General features: G+C 29.5%; 1 protein-coding gene and 1 non-coding gene across 2 annotated transcripts in view; one reads left to right on the top strand and one right to left on the bottom strand.

The window, feature by feature from the left end:
- The window catches only part of dysc (whirlin protein dyschronic), a 396,379-nt gene that overhangs the window by 230,513 nt on the left and 142,713 nt on the right, over positions 1 to 23,153 (top strand). The window contains exons 5-6 of the mRNA XM_021146525.4: positions 873 to 921; positions 3,420 to 3,602. Coding sequence (XP_021002184.3) covers positions 873 to 921; positions 3,420 to 3,602 — 232 coding nt within the window. The remainder of the gene's footprint in view (positions 1 to 872; positions 922 to 3,419; positions 3,603 to 23,153) is intronic.
- TRNAP-UGG (transfer RNA proline (anticodon UGG)) lies at positions 6,802 to 6,873 on the bottom strand. The gene has a single exon. It is a non-coding gene; the product is annotated as a tRNA-Pro (tRNA).

The following is a 23,153-nucleotide window of genomic DNA, read 5'->3' as shown; positions in this document are numbered from 1 at the left end:
TTGACGAGTTTTCATATATTAACCACAAATTATGTAGGGGATTTTTTTTAAAAAAAATGTGGGTGAAGTTACAAAGGTAACAGAGCTAAAGAATTCGGTTAAAACTTTATCACGATAGGATCGGGAATTAAATATGCGAAACCAAAACTGTGTTGATACAATAAAATATTTCAGATAATTTTAATTTAATACTTTGTGCATCTGTCTATTTATCGTTAAGAAATAGAACAATACGTAGCAATTGTGAGGTTTGGGGAAGTAAAGCGAGCAGGGGCCAGGGCCCTCTTTTGTAAAATATTGGGTTTGCAAGAAAGTAATTTCAGTTTTATATTAATTTTTTTTCTTCATTTTTTCGGTTTCGGTCTTTCTCCCGACCTTGCTTCTGATGGTAAAAGAATGGGGTAATATGGGAAGATCTCAAACCACAAAGGATTCGGTTCCATCTCACAATGCAAGGCATGACATACTTTAGCAACATGTATGAAATCATTGGAGCTTGGTTGGAAAGTCCCTTAAGTAGACCCCACCTTGCAACATCGGATTATCATTTATATCGAAATTTACACAACTTTTGAAATGGTATAAAATTTCAGCATGACCTCAAATCACACTTGGTTGAATTTTTTGATAATAAGGACGGGAGAGCGGGATCATGAACTTATCAGAAAAATATCAAAATGTCGTCGAATAGAATAGAAGATGTTTGACTGATTAAAGTTCTTTTTTTTATAGAAAAAAATTTAAATTACTTTCTGAAAAACCAAGTAGTTTATTATTAGTTGGTAATAATAATAATCATAACTATTATTACTTGGTAATACAATAAGCGTATATTTGGAAGTAGTTAATGTTTTTTTTCTTCTCTCTCTTAGGTTGTCTCGCAAAGGAAGTCCACGAAAGAGAGATCACAAGATGGACGACGTAATATTTTATGCTTCTTAACTATTTTTTGAAAAAAATCTAAAATAAAATTTAAAAAAAAATACTTAGACCAGAGAGTTTAGAGTACATTTTATGCTACGTAGAATACAAAAAAACAATGCTAATAAAGCACAAATGTCCTTTTCTATACCTTTATTTGTGCTTTATCTGCGTTATTATTATTATGAGAATAGATATTTACATATATTATATGACATTTTTCTTAACCATTATAACATACTCAATATCCATTTTGTTTAAAGCTTCAAACTATAATATAAGATCTTTAATTTAAAATTTCAATTTGAACTTCAATTTTAAATTTCAGTTTAAACTTCAATTTCAAATCTAATTTTCAATTTAAAAAAAAATTAACGATAATAAAAAAAAGTTTATTTTTTTATTTATTATTTTTTTTGAGAAAAAAAAATTACACTTAAGATATGATGTAACTGTAATCTAGAACATGAGGTCTCAATATTTATGTTACTGTTATGAATGGAAGTTTATACGGACCCTAATGTTTTGATTTTTTTTCCAAACCGGATTCATATCCCTACGAGAGGCTGGTTGATACGAATCCGCATCCGGCTTGCACCGACCACAGTGCTGACGTGAAATATCCACAGTGGTAGACGAATCGTGAGTCACTTTGCCTTCAGGCTAACCATGGGAGGTTCTCGTGCTCTCCTCTCCATGTAACTTCCATCGAAAAGTCCTCGCGAATGCAAATGTCGCCCAATACTTGATACAGGAGCACCCTGGTCTTCTGGATTGGGTTTAAAATTACAAGGCTACGCAGTTGAATATTAGTAGTCGTAAACCCAAACACTGGGTCTGCTGTTCAACGACGGTTATAAAATAAAATATAAAAAATACCATTGAAACCATTGACGCGAATGAAATTTTTTTGCACGCTATTGTTATTGAAATGAAATTATGAGATCAGTGGATCAGAGAATGACATGTTTATTAGAACATTAATCAGAGTGTTACACAATTGGAACGTACACTGGGGCAGGAGAAGTAGAAAAGAACATCAATGAAACAGAGTTACTTGTATTTATAGCTTTCTTGGGCTCAAACTTAACGTCCAATCAGAGCATTCTGATAACACGTGGACGTAGAGGAAAGCTGCTTCAAATAAGTGCGATTACAGTTTTTCCTCAACAGCTATTATATGATATGCTTACTTAAATAGATAATTGTATGTAAAAAAAAAATAATTTGCAGCAATTATTTTCTTTCATTACTAGATTCAGTAATTAACAAAAATAATTTTAAATTGATAAGGAACTTTTTTTTTAATTTAAAAGGAGTACGAAATTAGTCGATTAGTTCACGAGAAGTAAAATTAAATTGCTTAGGAATAATTCGACCATCTTTCAATTAATTTTTGCATTTCATCAAATGACATATTGTAATATAAGATATAAATAAATGTAAAATTATTAATTAAATTCTTCGAAAAAATATTTGGCTCAATTAGAGAAAACGATTATTGGAGAACGTTGTTTAACTATGAATTCTATTAAAAATACAAACACCCTAATATAGCAAGATTCATCAGAATTTCATCATATCAGATGACTTGGTCATATTTTTAATCGAACCTTGTTAAAAAGGTGGCATTTGCAAAAGATATCAGAAAAAGAAGATTGTCAGAAGACGGATGGATTGCGTTGAGGCAGACCTCAAGACCCTAAAAATCAGTCGATGGCAGGCCAGAATGCTTGATCGGATAATAGCGACGACCTTGACTCATTGTGGGCTGTAGTCCTTTGAAGAAGAAGAAAAAAAAAGTGACAGTTCCTTACAATTCCATTTTTAATTATTATTAAAATAAGGAAATAAAAATAATAAATTATTATTCTTTATTGAAGCACCGGAACCTCATACTCATGATTGTGGCTAGATGATATTTTGAGAGTGAAAAATCCAAATTGATAAAAAACAAAACAAAAGTATGTTTAGATAAATTGCATTTTAGAGTATTTTCTGACCATAATCATATCTAGCTCTTACTAATTTTCATAATTAAACTCTACTCGTAGAACCATTAGAATTGAATTTTTGGGCGAAGAAACTCTATTTTTGGTTAAAAAATTATTCCAGTCCAGATTTTTTTTTCAATTTAAGCACAGTTAAAATTACACATGGAGAAAAATTTGTGGGAAAAATATTTTTACGACATAGAGTATATTAAAATATTTAAATTTTTATTTTTAACTTATACCTTAAACCCGTCTTTAATAAATATTGTGCAAAAGTATGAAGGATAATATGATTTTAACCAAATGTTTTAATTAATTAGAAGATCGGTTTCCCTTTATTTCAAAATTTACATACTTTTTTGACGATTGTAATTTTCGAACCACAGTATCCATGATATTAACTGTACTAATAGATTCCTTTGAACCAAAACAAGATTGAAACAGAGTTAAAATGAGCATGGTTAAACTACTTTACGAACGGAAATCATTACCATTCATTTGCAGGTTTCAACCTCCTCCACTAATCCGAGTACAGCGGAGCGGCGCCTGGATCGGAAAGCGAGGAAACACCTGACAGAGAGTGAGCGAATTACTTTAGCTTATTACTGTAATGAATATGAAACTGGAGTAATGTCTATAGAGGATTTCGTTCCAGTACTGTTGGAGCAACTCAATACACCTGAGAAGGTATGACATTTTAGTGAATTCCTTTGATTCTAACTCCCAATGAATATTTGATTTGCTCTAGAGAGTTTAGTATGTCCTATTTTGAACATTTCTAACTATATACATAAAAATCTAATGAAATAATAGTTTCAAAACTTGTTCAAAATTATAAATATAGGGTTAGGGTGGGCTTTCACGCAAAGATATTCTACAATGTTTTATTCAGAATGAATATATATATATATAAAGAAAATTACACTGTTTTAAGCAATTTCAGAAAATTTATTTGAAATTGACTAACTTTTGTTCCCTTGAAATCAAATTTTTATTTGTTTATTTGGGCAAAACTTGCACTATGGATGTTGAGTGAATGAGGATGATAAAACGAGAAGCTTTAAAAAATTTTTTTATTCAATAGAGTACAATCTAGACACAGGAAACAATTGAAAAATAACTAACGACAATACAACTTAAACATAGAAATGAGACATCGTGCACCACTTGGACACAACGACATAGTAACGTGACTAAGTGAAGTGGACACTTCTTTCAAAAATACATTACTTTTTTACAAATTCAGTAATTTCACACAGAATAACGTCGCTTTCGGTATATGAAAAAAAAAAAAAATACCTGTTACCAACAATACCTGTTAATAAAAGAATAATAAAAGAAATACCTGTTACCACGACAGAAATACAATTATGTTAATTCAATATGTTGTTGCATGTATGCTTTGCATTGCTATGCCATAATACATATGAGCGCTTCTAAGTAACGCCGCGCAAGGATAGACGGGGATTTTCTTACAATATGAATTATTAAAAAAAATCTAAGAAGCTCATATGAAAAAAAAGTTAAATAATCATATTAAATAAATAAATTAATAAATTAACTAAATAAAAAAGATGTTCAAAGAAAATAATACTTTCAAAACAAGAAACCGCTTTCCCTAGATAAAAAGAAAACTAGAAAAAATTAAAAGTGTGTAAAATTGCTCTAAGATCGTACAGAATGTGCTTGTTTATTTAATGATTGCGAAATATATATATATATATATATATATATATATATATATTTGAAAATAGTAAATGTTTATTAAGCTATTATATTTTTCTGCATTACAAAATTTGAATTGCTAAAAAAGAAAACGAGAAAAAATTAAAAGTGTGTAAAGTTGCTCTGAGATCTTACAGAATGTGCTTGTATATTTAATGAATGCCAAAAAAAAATTATGTTTATATTTGAAAAGAGTAAATATTTATTAAGCTATTATATTTTCCTGCATTACAAAATTTGAATTGCTAAAAAAGAAAACGAGAAAAAATTAAAAGTGTGTAAAGTTGCTCTGAGATCTTACAGTATGTGCTTGTATATTTAATGAATGCCAAAAAAAAAATTATGTTTATATTTGAAAAGAGTAAATATTTATTAAGCTATTATATTTTTCTGCATTACAAAATTTGAATTGCTAAAAAAGAAAACGAGAAAAAATTAAAAGTGTGTAAAGTTGCTCTGAGATCTTACAGAATGTGCTTGTATATTTAATGAATGCCAAAAAAAATTATGTTTATATTTGAAAAGAGTAAATATTTATTAAGCTATTATATTTTTCTGCATTACAAAATTTGAATTGCTGAAAAAGAAAACGAGAAAAAATTAAAAGTGTGTAAAGTTGCTCTGAGATCTTACAGAATGTGCTTGTATATTTAATGAATGCCAAAAAAAAAAAAAAAAATATGTTTATATTTGAAAAGAGTAAATATTTATTAAGCTATTATATTTTTCTGCATTACAAAATTTGAATTGCTAAAAAAGAAAACGAGAAAAAATTAAAAGTGTGTAAAGTTGCTCTGAGATCTTACAGAATGTGCTTGTATATTTAATGAATGCCAAAAAAAAAATTATGTTTATATTTGAAAAGAGTAAATATTTATTAAGCTATTATATTTTTCTGCATTACAAAATTTGAATTGCTAAAAAAGAAAACAAGAAAAATTAAAAGTGTGTAAAGTTGCTCTGAGATCTTACAGAATGTGCTTGTATATTTAATGGATGCCAAAAAAAAAGTATGTTTATATTTGAAAAGAGTAAATATTTATTAAGCTATTATATTTTTCTGCATTACAAAATTTGAATTGCTGAAAAAGAAAACGAGAAAAAATTAAAAGTGTGTAAAGTTGCTCTGAGATCTTACAGAATGTGCTTGTATATTTAATGAATGCCAAAAAAAAAAATTATGTTTATATTTGAAAAGAGTAAATATTTATTAAGCTATTATATTTTTCTGCATTACAAAATTTGAATTGCTAAAAAAGAAAACGAGAAAAAATTAAAAGTGTGTAAAGTTGCTCTGAGATCTTACAGAATGTGCTTGTATATTTAATGAATGCCAAAAAAAAATTATGTTTATATTTGAAAAGAGTAAATATTTATTAAGCTATTATATTTTTCTGCATTACAAAATTTGAATTGCTAAAAAAGAAAACGAGAAAAAATTAAAAGTGTGTAAAGTTGCTCTGAGATCTTACAGAATGTGCTTGTATATTTAATGAATGCCAAAAAAAAAAAAAAAATTATGTTTATATTTGAAAAGAGTAAATATTTATTAAGCTATTATATTTTTCTGCATTACAAAATTTGAATTGCTAAAAAAGAAAACGAGAAAAAATTAAAAGTGTGTAGAGTTGCTCTGAGATCTTACAGAATGTGCTTGTATATTTAATGAATGCCAACAAAAAAAAATATGTTTATATTTGAAAAGAGTAAATATTTATTAAGCTATTATATTTTTCTGCATTACAAAATTTGAATTGCTAAAAAAGAAAACGAGAAAAAATTAAAAGTGTGTAAAGTTGCTCTGAGATCTTACAGAATGTGCTTGTATATTTAATGAATGCCAAAAAAAAATTATGTTTATATTTGAAAAGAGTAAATATTTATTAAGCTATTATATTTTTCTGCATTACAAAATTTGAATTGCTGAAAAAGAAAACAAGAAAAAATTAAAAGTGTGTAAAGTTGCTCTGAGATCTTACAGAATGTGATTGTTTATTTAATGAATGACACACAGAAAATAATGTTTTATTTTAAAAGAGTAAATGTAAAAACACATAAAAAACTTTAACGGAAGTATCTATTTTAGAATACAAAAAATCATCGTATAAAAAAGGAGAATTTGAGCGAAAGTTAATTATAATTTCAACTAAAATAACAAATCGGGCCCGGCCGGGATTTGAACCCGGGACCTCTCGCACCCAAAGCGAGAATCATACCCCTAGACCACCGAGCCTTGTTCTTCTTGAAGTTACTAAAGTAGAAACTCCAAGCTTATGAAAAAGAAAACTGGTTTATATAGGGCATTTCTTTTTCGCCAACTCCGCCTTGATTTTAAGTGCAAAAAGCCGGATGTTTATGTTTAGTAACATAACAATGATGCAAACTTTCAATCAATGTCGGAATTATATCGTTGCACTATTGTTGATTAAATAAAAGTTGTTATAACATGGAAATTATTTTTCTTGCAGTTGAAAATATAAAGTTGTTTATTTTTCGTATTTTTTTTTTTATTTTTATGATGTATGATCATTAATTCAAGACCGATAATATTCTTTTGTGCTCATATAAAATTTCATAATTTTGGTTGACGAAAATGTCAATTTTTTTTTTTGATTGTTGATTTTGCTTGTTGATTTGATTGTACTCTCCTGAGATCCATAATGGCAGGGAATACGATTTTTACTCCGAATTATTTAACTCAAAAGAAAGTGAACTTTAAAATCACAAAAAAATAATAATAATAATAATAATAAATAAATAAAATTTTAAATAGAAAAATTAAGCTTTAATCACTTTTTTGAATGATTTTTAATTATTACATAAAAAAGTATAAAATAAAAAATGTACCAATTTTTGCATTTTTTAAATGATAAAATTGTAACAAATATTGTCTAACGTATCGGATATCAGGAAATTAAAATAATTATCAGGAAATTAAAATAAATATCACGAAATTAATTAAAAAAAAATTCTACGGGGACTTAACCCAATCCAGCTCACTTTTATAAATATCAAAAAATTTAAAGTATAAAATTTTTAAAGATGAAATACAAAATTTTTGAGTTATGAAATTCTAAAAAATCATTTACTTAAAAATTGATTTTTTCTTCTCCTTTTTAAGATTGTCTTCACTATATTATTAGCATATTTACGAATAAGTTCTTGAACCATCAAGATTAGTCTTCGTACGTGAAAATCCAACTATTAGATAAAAAGTTTTTCAGGCTGTTCAATTGTTAAGCTTTTTTTTTTTTTTTTGGACATATTAATTATTTTTTTAAATCATAAAATATATAATAAGTGCAGTGATTGAAAAACACCTTCGATATAAAAAACATAAGTGCTAAATACGACTTTTAAATTTTTAATACCGCTTAGTAAAATAAAGCAAACAAGAAAGATTTTCTTGTTCAATCCAATTTTTAACGCTAGTACCGTATCATATAATAAATCTAATCCAATTAAATCCAAACTTAAAGATCAAGGGAAAGAAACTATCTCATTAAAATAGATAACGAAACCACATTAACGAAAAATAATTATTAACTTTTATCTGCAGCGAAATCCTTGCGCTTAAAAATATTTTAACGAATTAAACTTTCTTTGAAATGTTAAATAGGTGGAAGCAATTTTTTCCTGCAATTTCATTAATACTAATTATATGAGCTTACATTACTTAAGGCAGAATTAAGCTTGTTATTCTTTCATATCTTCCACTTGAAATACGTCGATTTAAGAATTTATTTTCGTTATTTAATGTTCTAAAAAAAGGCTCGCAGGCTCGGTTGTTAACCTAATTTAATTAAAATGAATTTCTAGCTAAGAATATTGTTTTTTTTAATTCAATTTTTTATTTGCTTTTGAGTTTTATGACTGAGTGAGGAAGTAAAAATTCAAACGAAAATGAATACATTTTATATGAATTATTCTAAATTAAATTAAGGCGGAATATATTGTTAGGTTTACTTAAATTCGCATAACTTTCTTTGTTATTGCTGAATTAAATTTAAGTTAATTCTGAAAAAGAACGGATATCGTACTAGGGGGTGGAGAGATCGTGGGTAGGGGGGAGATTTCCTTAGAGTAATTTTTGAGAAATAACAAAAGCCGCGAACATTCATCAGAATGTTTATATTCAATGTAATACATACTCAGCGGATGTACAGTGCACACTAAATAAATAGGTAAATAAATAAATAAACGAAACACACTGAATGACTAATGATATATTCTGGGGTTTCCAACTTACATGAGGCCGGGGGCCACAATTCAAAACACAAATCAAATGGCGGGCCGCAACTTTATCAAAATTTTATATAGAACTCTTTTATGTTTGAAGGAACATAAAATATTACTGTCAGATTTTTACCAAGTTGTACAAAGCAAAAGTATTGAATTACAAATTAAAATAAGAAGTAGATTTTTAAAATTATTTAATTGTTATTAATAATATTTTTAAAAATATTAAATAAATAATAAAAATTCGGGCTACAATAACTTTAATGTGCACCTATGTATTAAACAATTAATGTGCAACAGATATCTAATTGTTAAGATATAAAACTTTAAAAAGGTTGTTATTAAACTTACATAGTAGCACACAAAATGTTCAATGAGAAAATTGAGGTTTGTCTGCTGCAACCACCAGAGAATAGATATTTACGTTTTAAATTTGCAAATGTGTGTGAAATTATTTTCGTTCAAAATGAGTGGTTTCAAAAAGTTAAATAGGAGGATTTCTTCGAGAAAATTTCTGATACGCGCATGCTAAATTATATTCACAAAATACAAAAAGAGCTACAAACACGATTATTTTTGCATTTGAATAAATATTTCCTTGGATGCAGAACATGAAATATAAATTTTTTTGCACCGTTGGTGTGTTAAATTTCACAGAAACGAAGAAAATAGGTTTTCATTAACGAGAAAAGTATTTTAAACCCTCATGGATTTTTTACGAAAATTGTCCGCAAAAAAATGACAACTAATATATTCTAGTTCGCGGGCCACAAAAGAAGGCTTCGCGGGCCGGATGCGGCCCCCTCGCCGCCAGTTGGAAACCCGGGATATAATTCCTGGATTTTCACCTGCTAGGATTAATCGATAGTTTAGCGATATTTTTTTTACAAGCGATATTTTCAGCTACGAAATCAGATACAAAAACGCACTTTTACTGATGAAACATAATTTTTTTTGTCAAAATGGGTCTTATTTTGGATTTGATGGCGTCCACACACTTTTCAGCTGTGTTCAGGAGTAATAGTAAGCAGTGCGCATGCGGCGTCATTGAATGCGTTGCTATGGTGACCGCTGCAGTTGTTCTTTTTATTTTCACTAGCAGGCATTTTTTTTTATGTATTCCTGTAATCCCTTAATTTATAAATGACCGGTTTTTCTGACTTCACAACGTATTCTCCCTTTTACTCTCAGAAATGTCGATGACTCAGTAATAACTTTTCCTTTTTTCCATTTTTTTTATTATTATTCATTTCTTGTTACAAAGAATTTTAAGACAATTGTAATATGTTGCTCATTTTCAAATTCAGGGGTAACACTTTTTCGTAATTAAATGAACGCTAGTATTTTGCGAAGAACTGCCAGTTGGAATAACAGTAGATTAAAAAAGAATCGAGTTCATAACTAAAGAAGACTTTTATGATGTCAAATCAATTATTTTCTCTAAAGTTAATTTCACAGTTAAATTATCAGTTGCGTGGCATTTGTACCCTTTAAGATTTAATAATCAAATGCCGCCTTTTTACCCATTAGCAAAATGGGTGTTGTTTTGGGTTTGATGGCTTGCGCACCTTATTTGGCCGTCATCACATTTTTCAACTGTGTTCAAGAGTAATAACAAACAGTACGCATGCGTTGCTATGGCGACCGCTGCTGTTTGATATTTTTATTAGAATTCTTTTTTTCACTTTTAATTTTGTTATGCATTAAGTTGGTGAGTTTATTTTTTAGATATGGGACCAGAGAGATCCCATAAATGCTTTTTGAGTTGTAAAGAATTTCATCATTTGAACAATATTTTTGTTTTTATTGTTTTAATTAAGAATCAGAAATTCGAACCTATAGTTCGAGCTGAATCGTTTTCAGTACTAATTCAGGTGAATATCACAAACAAAGAGGGTAAAAAAAATTTTTTTAAAAATTAGACAACAACCATTTTGCCAATGTAACCTGTGATCGTCTTTCGGCAATCGCAATTTTTTTTTGTGTGTGTGTGTTTTTTTGTTTGTTTTATTTTGTCCTTCATTTATTTATTATTAATATTATTTCAAGATTCGAAAAAGAAAGAAAGAAAAATTTCCTTATTTTTAAATTTTTTTCCAATAGTTTTCAAATTTTTCCAATACTAATCAAATCAGTTGTAAAATGTCCATGTAAAACGTAATAAACCATAAATCTTAGTTTACAACAGACTTTTCTACTGAAACTATTTGCGACTTTAGACTCTTAAAACGATCACATAAAATATATTGTTAACCCATTAAGTCTACTTTTATGTGAATCATCCCTTGAAAAATAGATAAAAGCCTCTTCTTTTATTTTTGTTACTTGAAGCAAGTTCTTTTTATGAAAACAATGTTGTAATTTTAAAATAGTATTATACAAAACAATTTTATTATATTTTCATGAAAATTTTATTTCAAAAATTCAATAATCTTCTACAACACATATTTTAACTGTATTACTTTGCATCAAACATTGAGTTCACATTGAGTTGTGCAATTTCAAATAAATGATTTCGGACAATACAATGTAAATTATAAAATGAATTGAATGACATACAGCGGAAATGCATGAGAAGTTACTAAAATATTTACAATATTTTTTAGAAAATTTTAGCATCTGTAGATGAATGAAACTCTGAAAATCCTTAAATATTTTGATAAAACCATAAAGATAATTTAACTTATGAAAATTAAAAATTCTTGAGGCTGCTTCAAAAGATTATTTTAATTCATTCCTTTATTTAATTTATCAATATCGATAATTCTAATTAAAAATACAAAATAAAGTAAAAGATATTACTCTGCGAAAAAAAGTATGGTCAAAGTTACCAGAATATGGCAAAACTTACCTCATTTCTGGCTCTATGGGAACAACAAAAAGTTCAGTAATTTTTAGCGAAGCGATTTATTGGTAGCGATTTTGGCCAAATTAAATGGTTTTAAAATATGTGATAAAATTTGGTAAATGTGGTAAAATTTGATAATTTATCGTGATACTTTAGAGCATGGCATAAAAACTATTTATTCGGTTAAATTTACTTTTCGGTTTTGTATTTTTTATTAAATGTGTGATAACAAAAACTATAATTCTGAAAATCAGAATTTTCGGTAAATCGTTTATTAACGCAAGTGCAATGCGGGATAATGTATGTCTGCGTTGGACCGACTGCTCACGCTGAGCTAACAAAACAGTATTTTGTTCTCCTTCCCGCTGACACTCAGAGAAGACGATTGTCTTAAGGAAACAGCCCTTAATTTTTATTAAAAAATCTATTCTTAATAAAAACTTCTCATTCGTAACAGCTTTCTCGTATTAAATAAAAAAAATTCCGTTCGCAATTTTAGGAAACCCAATAAAATAGCACAACCATCATAACTGCCAAAATGTGATTAGGTTTGAAAGTTCGAATCGTAATGGATGGACTCTATCGAAACTTTCTCTTTGTATCGTTAATAGTTTCAATTCTTCAACTGCTATGCAACAGTTAGATGGATATCCATCTTCTTTTGTTGTAGATCGAGGCATCGAATGTTTTGTAAAACGTTCCTTTTATTCTTCCGAAGAACGTTTTATGACTGCTGAATGGAAGTATCTGTCATCATTATTGAAGATGTTTTGTTATATATGTAAGAAATATATCGAAACATGTCGATTTTCACCTTTTGTTTATCGTAGAATATCACAGAAGAAATGGTTTTTTGATACGTCGATTCAAGCCTATGGTTTTGTTTATTTATTTTTGGAATGTAATGTTTGCTGTAATGCCTTCGGTTGGAATATAACACTATTGACGGATGCTTAGAATGGACTTTGAAAACATTATATCTTTATTAACTATAAAGAGTTAATAAAATGATAAATATTATTTAAATACTGCCCAAAAAAACTTTAGCGATAAGATATTATTTGATTATAAACTTAATTCGCTTCTAAAATATACAAATTGGAAATAACACGAAAAATGAAACAATGACAAATGAAAAACGTTGTAAGTATCAAAATTTAAGAGTTTTTCAGTTTATCAGTCTTCTGAACAATTTCATTTTTTGGAACTTAAGCATTTTTGATTTTTTTTAATATCTCGTAATTTTTAATGGTGATAGCGCTGATCTCAGTTAAATTAAAATTTATGTTTAGTTTAAATCAACAAAATTCAACAAATACTCCCGCTATTCCAGTTATGAAAAATCTGCAGCTTTTAACTTCTTCCGACTATTTTTGCAAGTGGAGAAATTTTCTGTCCAGGAGTAATTTTCTTGCAGATGTGCAGACAAGCTGTTACGGGAGACAGGCACCTATGATATTAAATAACGAAAACTTATCTCAAGATAAGTAGTAAGTATAACGAAAACTTAATGAGGATAAGTAAGTGATATATTGCTGCATCTTTAACACGTGATTTATTTTTTATACTTTTTAAGAACTGGTGGTCACTTAATTTTCACGTGACTTTCGCGAAAATAATTTGTAGGTGAGCACTGGGGTGTAAGAGAATTAGGTGCAATTATAAAGCACAAAGCGAAAGGGGGAAATTATTGAAATATTTCTACTTGTTTTGTCTAAACTACACAAAATGATTTTGAATTAAATATTGATCATTATTTAATAGCTGTGTTCATTTCATACTTTTTGTTTTATGAATAAGTCGTTTTTAAGGCAACCGTTAGTTTAAATGATCCTAGGTATATAGTGGGTGAATAAATGGAAATATAGATAAAGAAGCGAATCAAATCAACAACACTAAATATATGAATTTATGAATGCATGAATCATATATTAGTGAAATAGAAAATCAATGACTATTGGACTCATAATTTTCAGCGCATCAGACAATGATGTATTTTGCGTTTATTTGTATTAAGAAAAAAACAAAGAAAAATATGCTTAATTTTATGGATTTTGAATACTAATTATAAATCTATTAAGTCCCGCAGTGGACTGATCGTTAAGACACGGTTCCCAGCAGATCACCGAAGTCAAGCATCACTGGCTGCGGTCAGTGTGCGGGTGGGTGACCACTTGGATCAGTCTGTGTAGGGACCGAGGTTGTGCGGTATTGGTCCTCGTTAAACTGTTTTACCGTAAAGTGCTCGACTTCGCGTGCAGGTTGTTGGGCTACCGAAGCAGGGGTGCCACTGCAGAGGATCAAAATTGTGATGGCTTGTTTTCGGATCATCCTTCGGGATGTTTCCCAGACCGTCGCCAATAGCCCATTGTGCAGCTCTAGTGCGACGTAAATTAACTACAACAACAACATCAAAATCTATTAAATTATGCACATTTATTTTCTGTTTTATTATTAATTTGTTTATTATTTTAAAGTGTTTATTTTTTTTCACTTTTAAAGCATGTTGATAGGTTCAATAAACTTTTTAACCTGCATCCTTTCATAGTACTCAACTTATTACATTTTTTTATGAAACTTAGAAATTTTATAAGCCTTTTGATTCCATCTATTTTATTTGACAAATAAATCTTTTTAAACAAAGTGTGCATTAACTGTTCGCTTTAATTGATCTGCAAAGATTAAGACTTTTGTTTTCTTTGTCGAAACTTAATTAAGTTTTGTTTCTTTTGGCTTGTTATATTATTATCTATCAGTTTTATCCCTGATACTACGTCAACGTATTGCTAACACGGGTGTTTTGTTTCCGAACGTAAGTGCTATTAAAGCAAATAATGCACGAGGGTGTTTAATTAACTTTTGTTTTCAATTAATTAATGACATCCATTGCCAAGTTTTCGTCTTTAAATTCAGTTGAGGATATTTCTAAACATAAAAAAGTTAATCTCTAAAAGCATTTCTCATTGTCGTTGGTGCATTCTTACTAGGCAGAAAAAAACATAAAATCGAATCCATAATTAACGAAGATCTAGAAACATTTGGCAGTCATCATCAAACAAATAATAAAAATTAAACTATAATGATGTTTACTTATAAATTATTCAATTATCACATACTTAATGGTTTTTTTTATGTTTGGAGAAAATTATCAATTATGATTACAGAATACTATTACGCTTATTAGTTGAAACTATCTTCAACTACGAGGGTTGTAAATTAAATAGTGGCAACTTAACCTTGAAACTCACAGAAGGGCGGGCATGCGCAAATAGGATATGGGAACGGTGAGGTGGCGCTGTTGTCGATGTGTAGAGTGCAAAATACAGTCGTTCTGCTTAGAAGGGTAGTTGTTGTGTGGCGTTAAAGTGAAGAGTTTCGTTTCTATCGCTCTAAAGCATGTTTTCAAAAGGTGATAAGCTGTCGTCGTTTAAAATCGAGGTTGCCCGTGGTAAAAATGCAACAGAATGCTATCGACGATTAGTGGAAGGCTGTGGGGCAAATGCTTTACCGTATTGGACAGTAGCACAATGGGTTCAAGCATCTCGTCTTTTTCGTCATTAGGCCTTTTGAAAACATGCTTTAGAGCGATGGAAACGAAACTCCTCACTTTTACGCCACACAACAACTACCCTTCTAAGCAGAACGACTGTTTTTTTGCACTCTACACATCGACAACAGCGCCACCTCACCGTTCCCATATCCTATTTGCGCATGCCCGCCCTTCTGTGAGTTTCAAGGTTAAGTTGCCACTATTTAATTTACAACCCTCGTATTTTTAACTATTGAAATATTTATATTAATTCATTTGGCCGTCTCAACTATTTTGATAGAAATTTTAAGAAACGTTAGCGGAAATTGAATTCGATAAAACAATCTCGAAAAAAAATTTATGTAATGATGCCCCTTGGCGGAAATTGCCAATTTTTTTGTCACCTTTTGTGTTTACATGCAGCGCCCTCCCGAATAAAAGAGCTCCGAAAACAAAACATAATTTAAAAAATATCATTAAAATAAAACGCATTTTTAAAATAAATCAAGGAAAATGGGAATGTGTTTTATATGCTGAGCTAAACCTGATTTTGTAAAGGGGATCCAAAACTGAAACAACATCGCTTATCCTGGCAATCGACTTGTAAATAGTCGGACCTCCATTTAAGGAAGTAGCTAAATCCCGATAATAATTAGCTCGTTATATGGAAAAATCGTTAAGTAGAAAATCACCTTTTGAAATACTTAAACAACACAAAAACAGATTTAAAATTCATAAACACTAGACATAATTAAAACAGCAATTGGTACACCTTTATCTCGTAAACTAGTATCTACTATTTATTTTATAAATCTTAACCATAAAAGAAATCTGCATGGAAAGCAAGAATAGAGCAAAACATTATCCAGTGTTACACTGCCACGCTACATACATTTTCAACTAATAAAAGCTAAACTTATGTGTAAAATGATAGCTGCATTTATTATAAAAGTAATTTTAAACATACGTTATAACATGCTTTTTTAAGTTTAATGGCTACTGCAAATGCAAGTTAGTTCCATCAATAAAGCCCTCCCGAAGGCATAATTTCTCCCAATACTTTGTCCAGTAGTTCCTTTGTCATCTCGATTTTGTTCAAAATTACAAGGCTACAGAGTTTGAACAGTCGTAAACTCAAAATTGGGTCGGCTGTTCAACGATGGTTATAAAATAAAATTTTAGCAGCAAGGTTTTATTTTGAAAAAAATGGTGAAACATGGTTCTTCATTTTATCACGGAATAAAAACAATTATCTATCTATCTATTATATATAATTCTCTTACGTGGCTCCCAAATTTTAGCTGTATTTCTTTTCCGCCAGTGGCAACGTTTGCTTTGTTTTGAAAACACCAAAGCATTCTGCCTTTTAATGATGTGTTATATATAATTCTCTTACGTGGCTCTCAAATTTTGGCTGAAGTACTTTGTACAACTAAATAAGATTCTTTTCACAACAGTTAAATATTTACTTTATTTTCTTCATTCAAAGATAAAACAGTCGGCAAATAATTCTATTAGGTTAAAAAACATTTCGCTAAAAAAATAACGAATTCTAAAAGAAATAAAAATAAACAACTTAAAAAATAAAAATGCTGTTGCCAGCCATAGAATTTTTTGAAAGTTAACTTAGCAACATAAATCAAAATGACATAGAAGCGCAACTAGATCAAAATTATGATACCTGAGCGCTTGACGTAACAAATCCTTCAATTCTAAAAGTGTTGTATCGCCAAATGCCCAAATTAACAATTGTGTTCTTAAAGTAATTCTATAAAAAGTTTTAAATAAACAACCTACTTCTACAACTGCTTCTTGAAGAACTTGGCTCATTGATTAAAAATATTGTTTTAATTTTACAGTACTAACTTTACTTCTACTTTCATTATTGCTATGACCCTTTTTCATTACATTTTACAACTTCATGCTAAATTTGAGGACTTTAAGTTGTTTTGTGGTTGAATACTGACATTTAGAAATGTGTACATAAAAAAAATTAGATTAAAATGTTTAGAGGTTAAGAGTTGCCTCAGAAAAATTCAAATTGTTGACATTGAACTTAACAATGGAAACAATCGTTTTTGTGAAAAATTGAATTGTATTGTTGACATCAAAACTAAAAATATTGTGTTTCAACTTAACAATACTACCTTAATTTATACTTTAGAGTTGCCTCGGAGAAATTTGAATTGTTAGCAATGACTTAAACAAAAAGTTTTATTTTAACTGACAAATACTATATTATAATTTTAACTTTTTCTATGACTATACTCATTTTCATACATTTTATTTTTTTATGATAAAATAAAAAACTTATAGTTATTCTGCTTCTGAACACTGATGAAAACACAAAATGATGGGCTTCATCAACAATCAAAAATATCTACATTTATTTTACAAATTCCATATTATTAAGGTGGCGCCCTTCAGAGAATTAAAAATACAAAATTATCTTCATCAAAGTCGATGCTTTGCATCCGGCGTTCAGTGGCAGACTACTATTTCATATTGTTTTACAACACATGGCTTTAGCCCTCTGGTGGGAAAGACTTTAAAACAAAACTTACAACAGTCACTTTTCTCAACAACTGAAAATTAGAATAGTGTTATTAAGAAAAATATCTGAACTGTTTTCAATTTCAAATGAATATTGAAATGTACAGGTTTAGAATTTTCTACAGTGAAAAGTTTTCGGAACTTCAGTATTCAAAAAAGTATATAAAAACTAGACGTTAAGAACGTATCCAATGAGCGAGCAAAGCGAGCATTGGATTGCGAAGCAATCCGAAATGAACTGTGAAAGCAGTTCTGGGGGTTGGTGAGCGCCAGCGAGCAGGGGGCGAAGCCTCCTAGTATTATATAAAACGCTAATACGTACGTACGCATGTATGTATCAATAAAACCGATGATATTTCTTTTCTCGCGCTGGCAACAGTTTTCATTTTTAATTGATTGAATTCGGCGCGCAAGAGCACGTAGTGAGCAACCAGATAACAATAACCAGAGTGAGCATTATCAGGTTGTTCAATTCAGATTCATGCACTAAAAACATGACAATATTTAATTTAAACTCAAATAGGAATTAATTAATTAATTGAAGTGAGAATGCTTTAAAAGGCCGCTGTTGAATTGATATTTTTCTACTGGGAGCTACCTAAACGTCTAAAAAACGTTTTTAAGTGTTTGTATTGAATGCATTGAATTTTTTTTATATTTCGCGTTTATTTACGCATTGAATTTTCACGCTTTAAAATGCAGAATATTAGTGAAGCAATATTTGATAATTTATTTTGCTTATATGTTTCTTATTTAGCTAATGTTTTGATTTTTTCACCATGTACAATCTAAATAGCTAATATACTTTTTTAAAAGCCAATAAGAACATTGGTAGAATTCATCTACATAAGTACAATACTATGTCTTTGATGATAATATATTATGTGTTTGTGCTAGAACATTGTGTTCATTGGCGAGCGAGCGCAGCGAGCCATGGTTCACGGCGTGAACCACATAGGATTGCGTAGCAATTCTCGGGGGTTGGCGAGCGTTAGCGAGCAGGGGGCGGAGCCTCCTAGTTATTATTATTTACGTTTAAAAATTGGGGTTCTCTTTCTGAAGAAAATGTTTTTCGCTCTTTTTATAATTTTAAAATATATTATTTTCACTCTTTTTCAATCTATTTCCGTGAATAAAATTACGCCAGAGTCCAAAATAATTATTTAAAAAAATTCAAAAAGCTCTCGTAAAAAAATACATGCAATCATTTTCTATTTGGTGTCAAAAAAAATAGACACGCATAAAAATATTCTTGCCAAAGTAGAAATTTAAAGCGATAAATTTGAAACCTTACTGATTCGTTTAATGTTCAAATATATTTACTGAAAATGGGAAATTTTCAGTTTATAAGTTTATTAAATCATTAAAGTGAAGGTGGAAATTACAGACAGAAGGTTTTCTAAAGTTTTTCATAAAAATAAAACAGAAAAAAGTTCCTTTCAATCTTTCTGCATGATTTCGAATTCCAAACTCGAAATCTTATAGCCATACATCGAATATTTCCTTCCATTTCTTTCTTTAGAATTCTTTAAATCAGGTTACTTTAAAAAAAATGCAAATTAGATTTTTGAAAAAGAGGTTTTTTCTTCTTTCCTTAAAGTCTTAAATTCCATTATTCCTTATCTCGAGTTACGCTAAAAGAGAAAAGTAAAAAAGCTTTTCCTGACAAACTTAATTTCCTGTTAGGGTTTTTGCTTATGATAAAATTGATTTATATTAATTAAATGTTCGCTCATTTTAATATGATGTCGTGTAAATATATTAATTATTTTAAATTATGTTACAGAAATTCTGATGTGACATATTTTTAATAATAGTTATTTTGTTAAATTTTTAAATTTCGCCTAAGTTTGAAGACAATAAGGTCTAAGGGGAAAACTTCAAAGCGTAAGAATATTTTGAAACTATTATTTTGAGTGAATGAAAATTAAAATCTGTAAAAATTAAGAATAATATAAAAATATGATATAATATTATAAATTTGAGTTTTTCTATAATGAAATAGATTGGTTCGAGTTGAAAAATTTGCTTAAGAGAAAATTACATTGTACGAAAATTAGTGAATTTTAAGTTATTTAAGTTAATGCTACAAAGTTTTAAGTGAATTCGATAAGTTAAAAAAAATTAAATTATAATTTCTTAATTATGTCGGAAATTAATCTATATTATAAATGCGTCTTATCCCTTAACATATAATCTAGTTATTGTGCGCTACACTGTAAAAGATTTTCACCGTTAGATTACGGTCAGTGACCAGCAAAACGTGTTACAATCACAGAGCGTCAAAATAAATTTATGCTCGTATTATGCATGGCCATGAAATACAGCTGATTCTGTAAATGTTTTCTGGTTAAATATATGGTCGTTGACTCTAAATTAACGTTATACTTGTGAAAGTTATCTTCTGTTTGTCCTTGATGTCTTCTGAAACTCGGGCGATTGTTTGACGAATCCAAGTCGAACTTTGAAACGAGGAGAAATTGTGTGGTGCTGTCACCTGGCGAGAAGTAAAAGAGTTGAGTGTTGACCAATGTACAGAGGATGGGTTCGAACGTAAGACCTTAGTGATTAGCCTGATGCTACAACCACCACTGAATACGTGTATACCCCCAAATTTAGTTTGAAAGCATTAGATATTTACCGTATAAATTAACGGTCAACTTTACTAATTTTACTGAGGTTTGTTTAAATTACGATCACTGGTTTTTTTTATTTCTCATTGGTGAGAGCTAGCTGTGAAATCAAAACGCCAACTCTCTAAATTTTGGAAACAATGAGAGTGGTTCAACTCACGGGTTCACCTTTGAGCGAAATGTTTGCACAGAAATTAAAGTTTTTTAATGACAGCTTTCTTCAAAAATTGCTAAAATCGAAAATCTAGAGAGAAAATAAAACAAGATACAAACTTCGTTATGTGGAATATATTTTAAATTCATTTGACCTTCCGGTTATAAATTTCTTTTTAGGGAGAAATTCGTTGTCTTAAGACATTACTGTAGGGAGACTGTACTGTAATTGTAATACGTATTTACAGTGTGAAAAATGAAAAGCAGTATGGAATATGTTCAACCATTCAGGTTCGTTTCCAGCAATTATCTGTGAACACCACCTAGCATCGAATGAAGATGTTTCGGACCCTGGGTTGTTATGCAGATTTGAATCCTTGTGATGTCCCTTACCTTACCTTACCTTAAAGTTTTCTCCAATAATACTGCAAGTGCTGTGGTGACTCAGGGGTAGAGCGCTCGCTTTCCAACTAAGTGAACGGGGTTCGAATCCCACCGTTGGCTCGTCGATTCGAATTCCGCACCTGGCTTGCACCGACCTTAGTGCTAACTTGAAATTGGTACAGGTAGTACTGACGTGAAATATCCTCAGTAGTAGACGGATCATGTGTTAGACTCCCCTTCCCCTCAGGCTAACCATGGGAGGTTTTCCTCTCCATGTAATGCAAATACGGGTTAATTGCATCAAAAAGTCCTCAACGAAGACGAAATATCTCCCAATACTTGATCAAGGAGCTTCCTTGTCTTCTGGATTGGGTCAATATTGCAAGTCTACGGAGTTGACCATTAGTAGTCGTAAACACAAAATTGCTGGGGCTGTTCAATAACGGTTATAAAATAAAATAAAACAAAACAAAATAATCCTGGGACACCCCGTGGTATAAATAACAAATTTAAATAACTAGTAACCATTAATGATAGTAAACTATAAATTAAGTTATTTCAATATACCATCAGTTATTAAAATAAATGACCCAATAAATATTTCCAAAACGTATTTTTAAAAATATATTTAAAAAAACCTATATAGAGCATTTATAAAATCACTTAGCTTGTCAAATGTGGATCGACGATTTATCGTATTGGACGTTTTATTTTCTTTCGTAGCCCAGCAACTCCAGTTTTTCTTCAAACAAAAAGACCTGCGATATTAAACTGTCTTTTATTCGAAAGTAAAATTGAAAAATTATTCTCTTATTAATATTTAAATATATCCAAAAATGAAAAGAAGTTTTATAATATCGCTAAATATATCTTCCGCTTTAATGAAAGATTTTATCTTTTCAGCTTTTCGAAAAACTTCGAATTTTAAAATACCAGTGTTCTTCTTTTGATAAAGAAAATAAAAACTCCCAGTTTCATTACCTTGATTTCTATAATCTAACTATCAATTCTTAATTCTTATAATATCTAATAGCTTAAAAGAATTGTCTGAGTTTATTAAAAAAAAAAAAAAAAAACTGCCAATTTGGCGAGATTTTTCCTCTAATGTTGTTCATCTAACCTCTTTCAGCAAAGAAAATAAAAAAGCCGCTATTTGAGTACATATGAAACTCGGAAAAATGTTTTACTTTTAAACTGCGTATACTTATCCTTCACTAAAGATAGAATACATTTAAAAACTAAAATGGAGAAATGTCTTAAATATTTTTAAAAAAAGAATACGGAATTTTTTTTAAATAAATCGTTATCTGTTAATATTTTTCTCCTTAGACAAAAATCATTAAAATAAATTAATAATCTCGAACTTTGTCATGCTTTTATAACCCGACCGTTAGAGTAACTTTTCAAGTATTAACAAATATGATAGCTAAGACTGTTCCTTTTCGCAGAATAAGCATAAAAGTTTTTCATTTCTACTTCGACTTTTTTGCATAAGTTTCATAATTGGGTAGTTGCATTTCAAGAAGACCACAGATACCCACACATGTGACCTATGACATCAGCGCCAGCTGTTCCTTTATAAGCAAAATGGCGTGTTAAAGTTGTGCTATGTTTCTTCACATAAGTTAGAATGTTAATTAACATGACATTAACTAAATATAGAGCCGTATCGAACATTGAATTTGTTTAAATATAATTATTTTCTGTCTAATTCTTTTAGATTTATTATTTGTTGATGTACTTTACTGTAACCGTGATATATTTTTGTTTTGTGTAACCGGCAACTTCGATGCATAATTAGTTTGCTTATGCTCTACTTGGCTTTGCGCTTGTCTTTGAGTTAAGTAAGAAATATATAGTGAAAGAATTGATACTTGACGGGATTGGCTTACTCGAAATAGAATGGATAGAGTAGATGCTAACGTAAACAAATGCCATGTTTCAACAACCAATAAAGATCTAGATACCCACACTACGTCATTTGCAGGTATCCCATTTGCAAATGAATAAAAATAAAAAATGAATATAAACACAAGATAGAGAAATAAATGAGCCTCAGATACTTATTCGTGAAATAATTTTAAAAAATAAATATAAAATATTAATAAAATAAATATAAATACAAGATAGAGAAATAAATGAGCCTCCAATACTTATTCGTGAAATAATTTTAA

This window comes from Parasteatoda tepidariorum, chromosome 3, assembly GCF_982258835.1.
Source record: "Parasteatoda tepidariorum strain Cologne lab strain chromosome 3, Ptep-v5.0, whole genome shotgun sequence".
Classification (NCBI taxonomy): Eukaryota; Metazoa; Arthropoda; class Arachnida; order Araneae; family Theridiidae; genus Parasteatoda; species Parasteatoda tepidariorum.
Note: the sequence above shows the minus strand (reverse complement) of the source record. Positions and strands in the feature narration are given on the sequence as shown.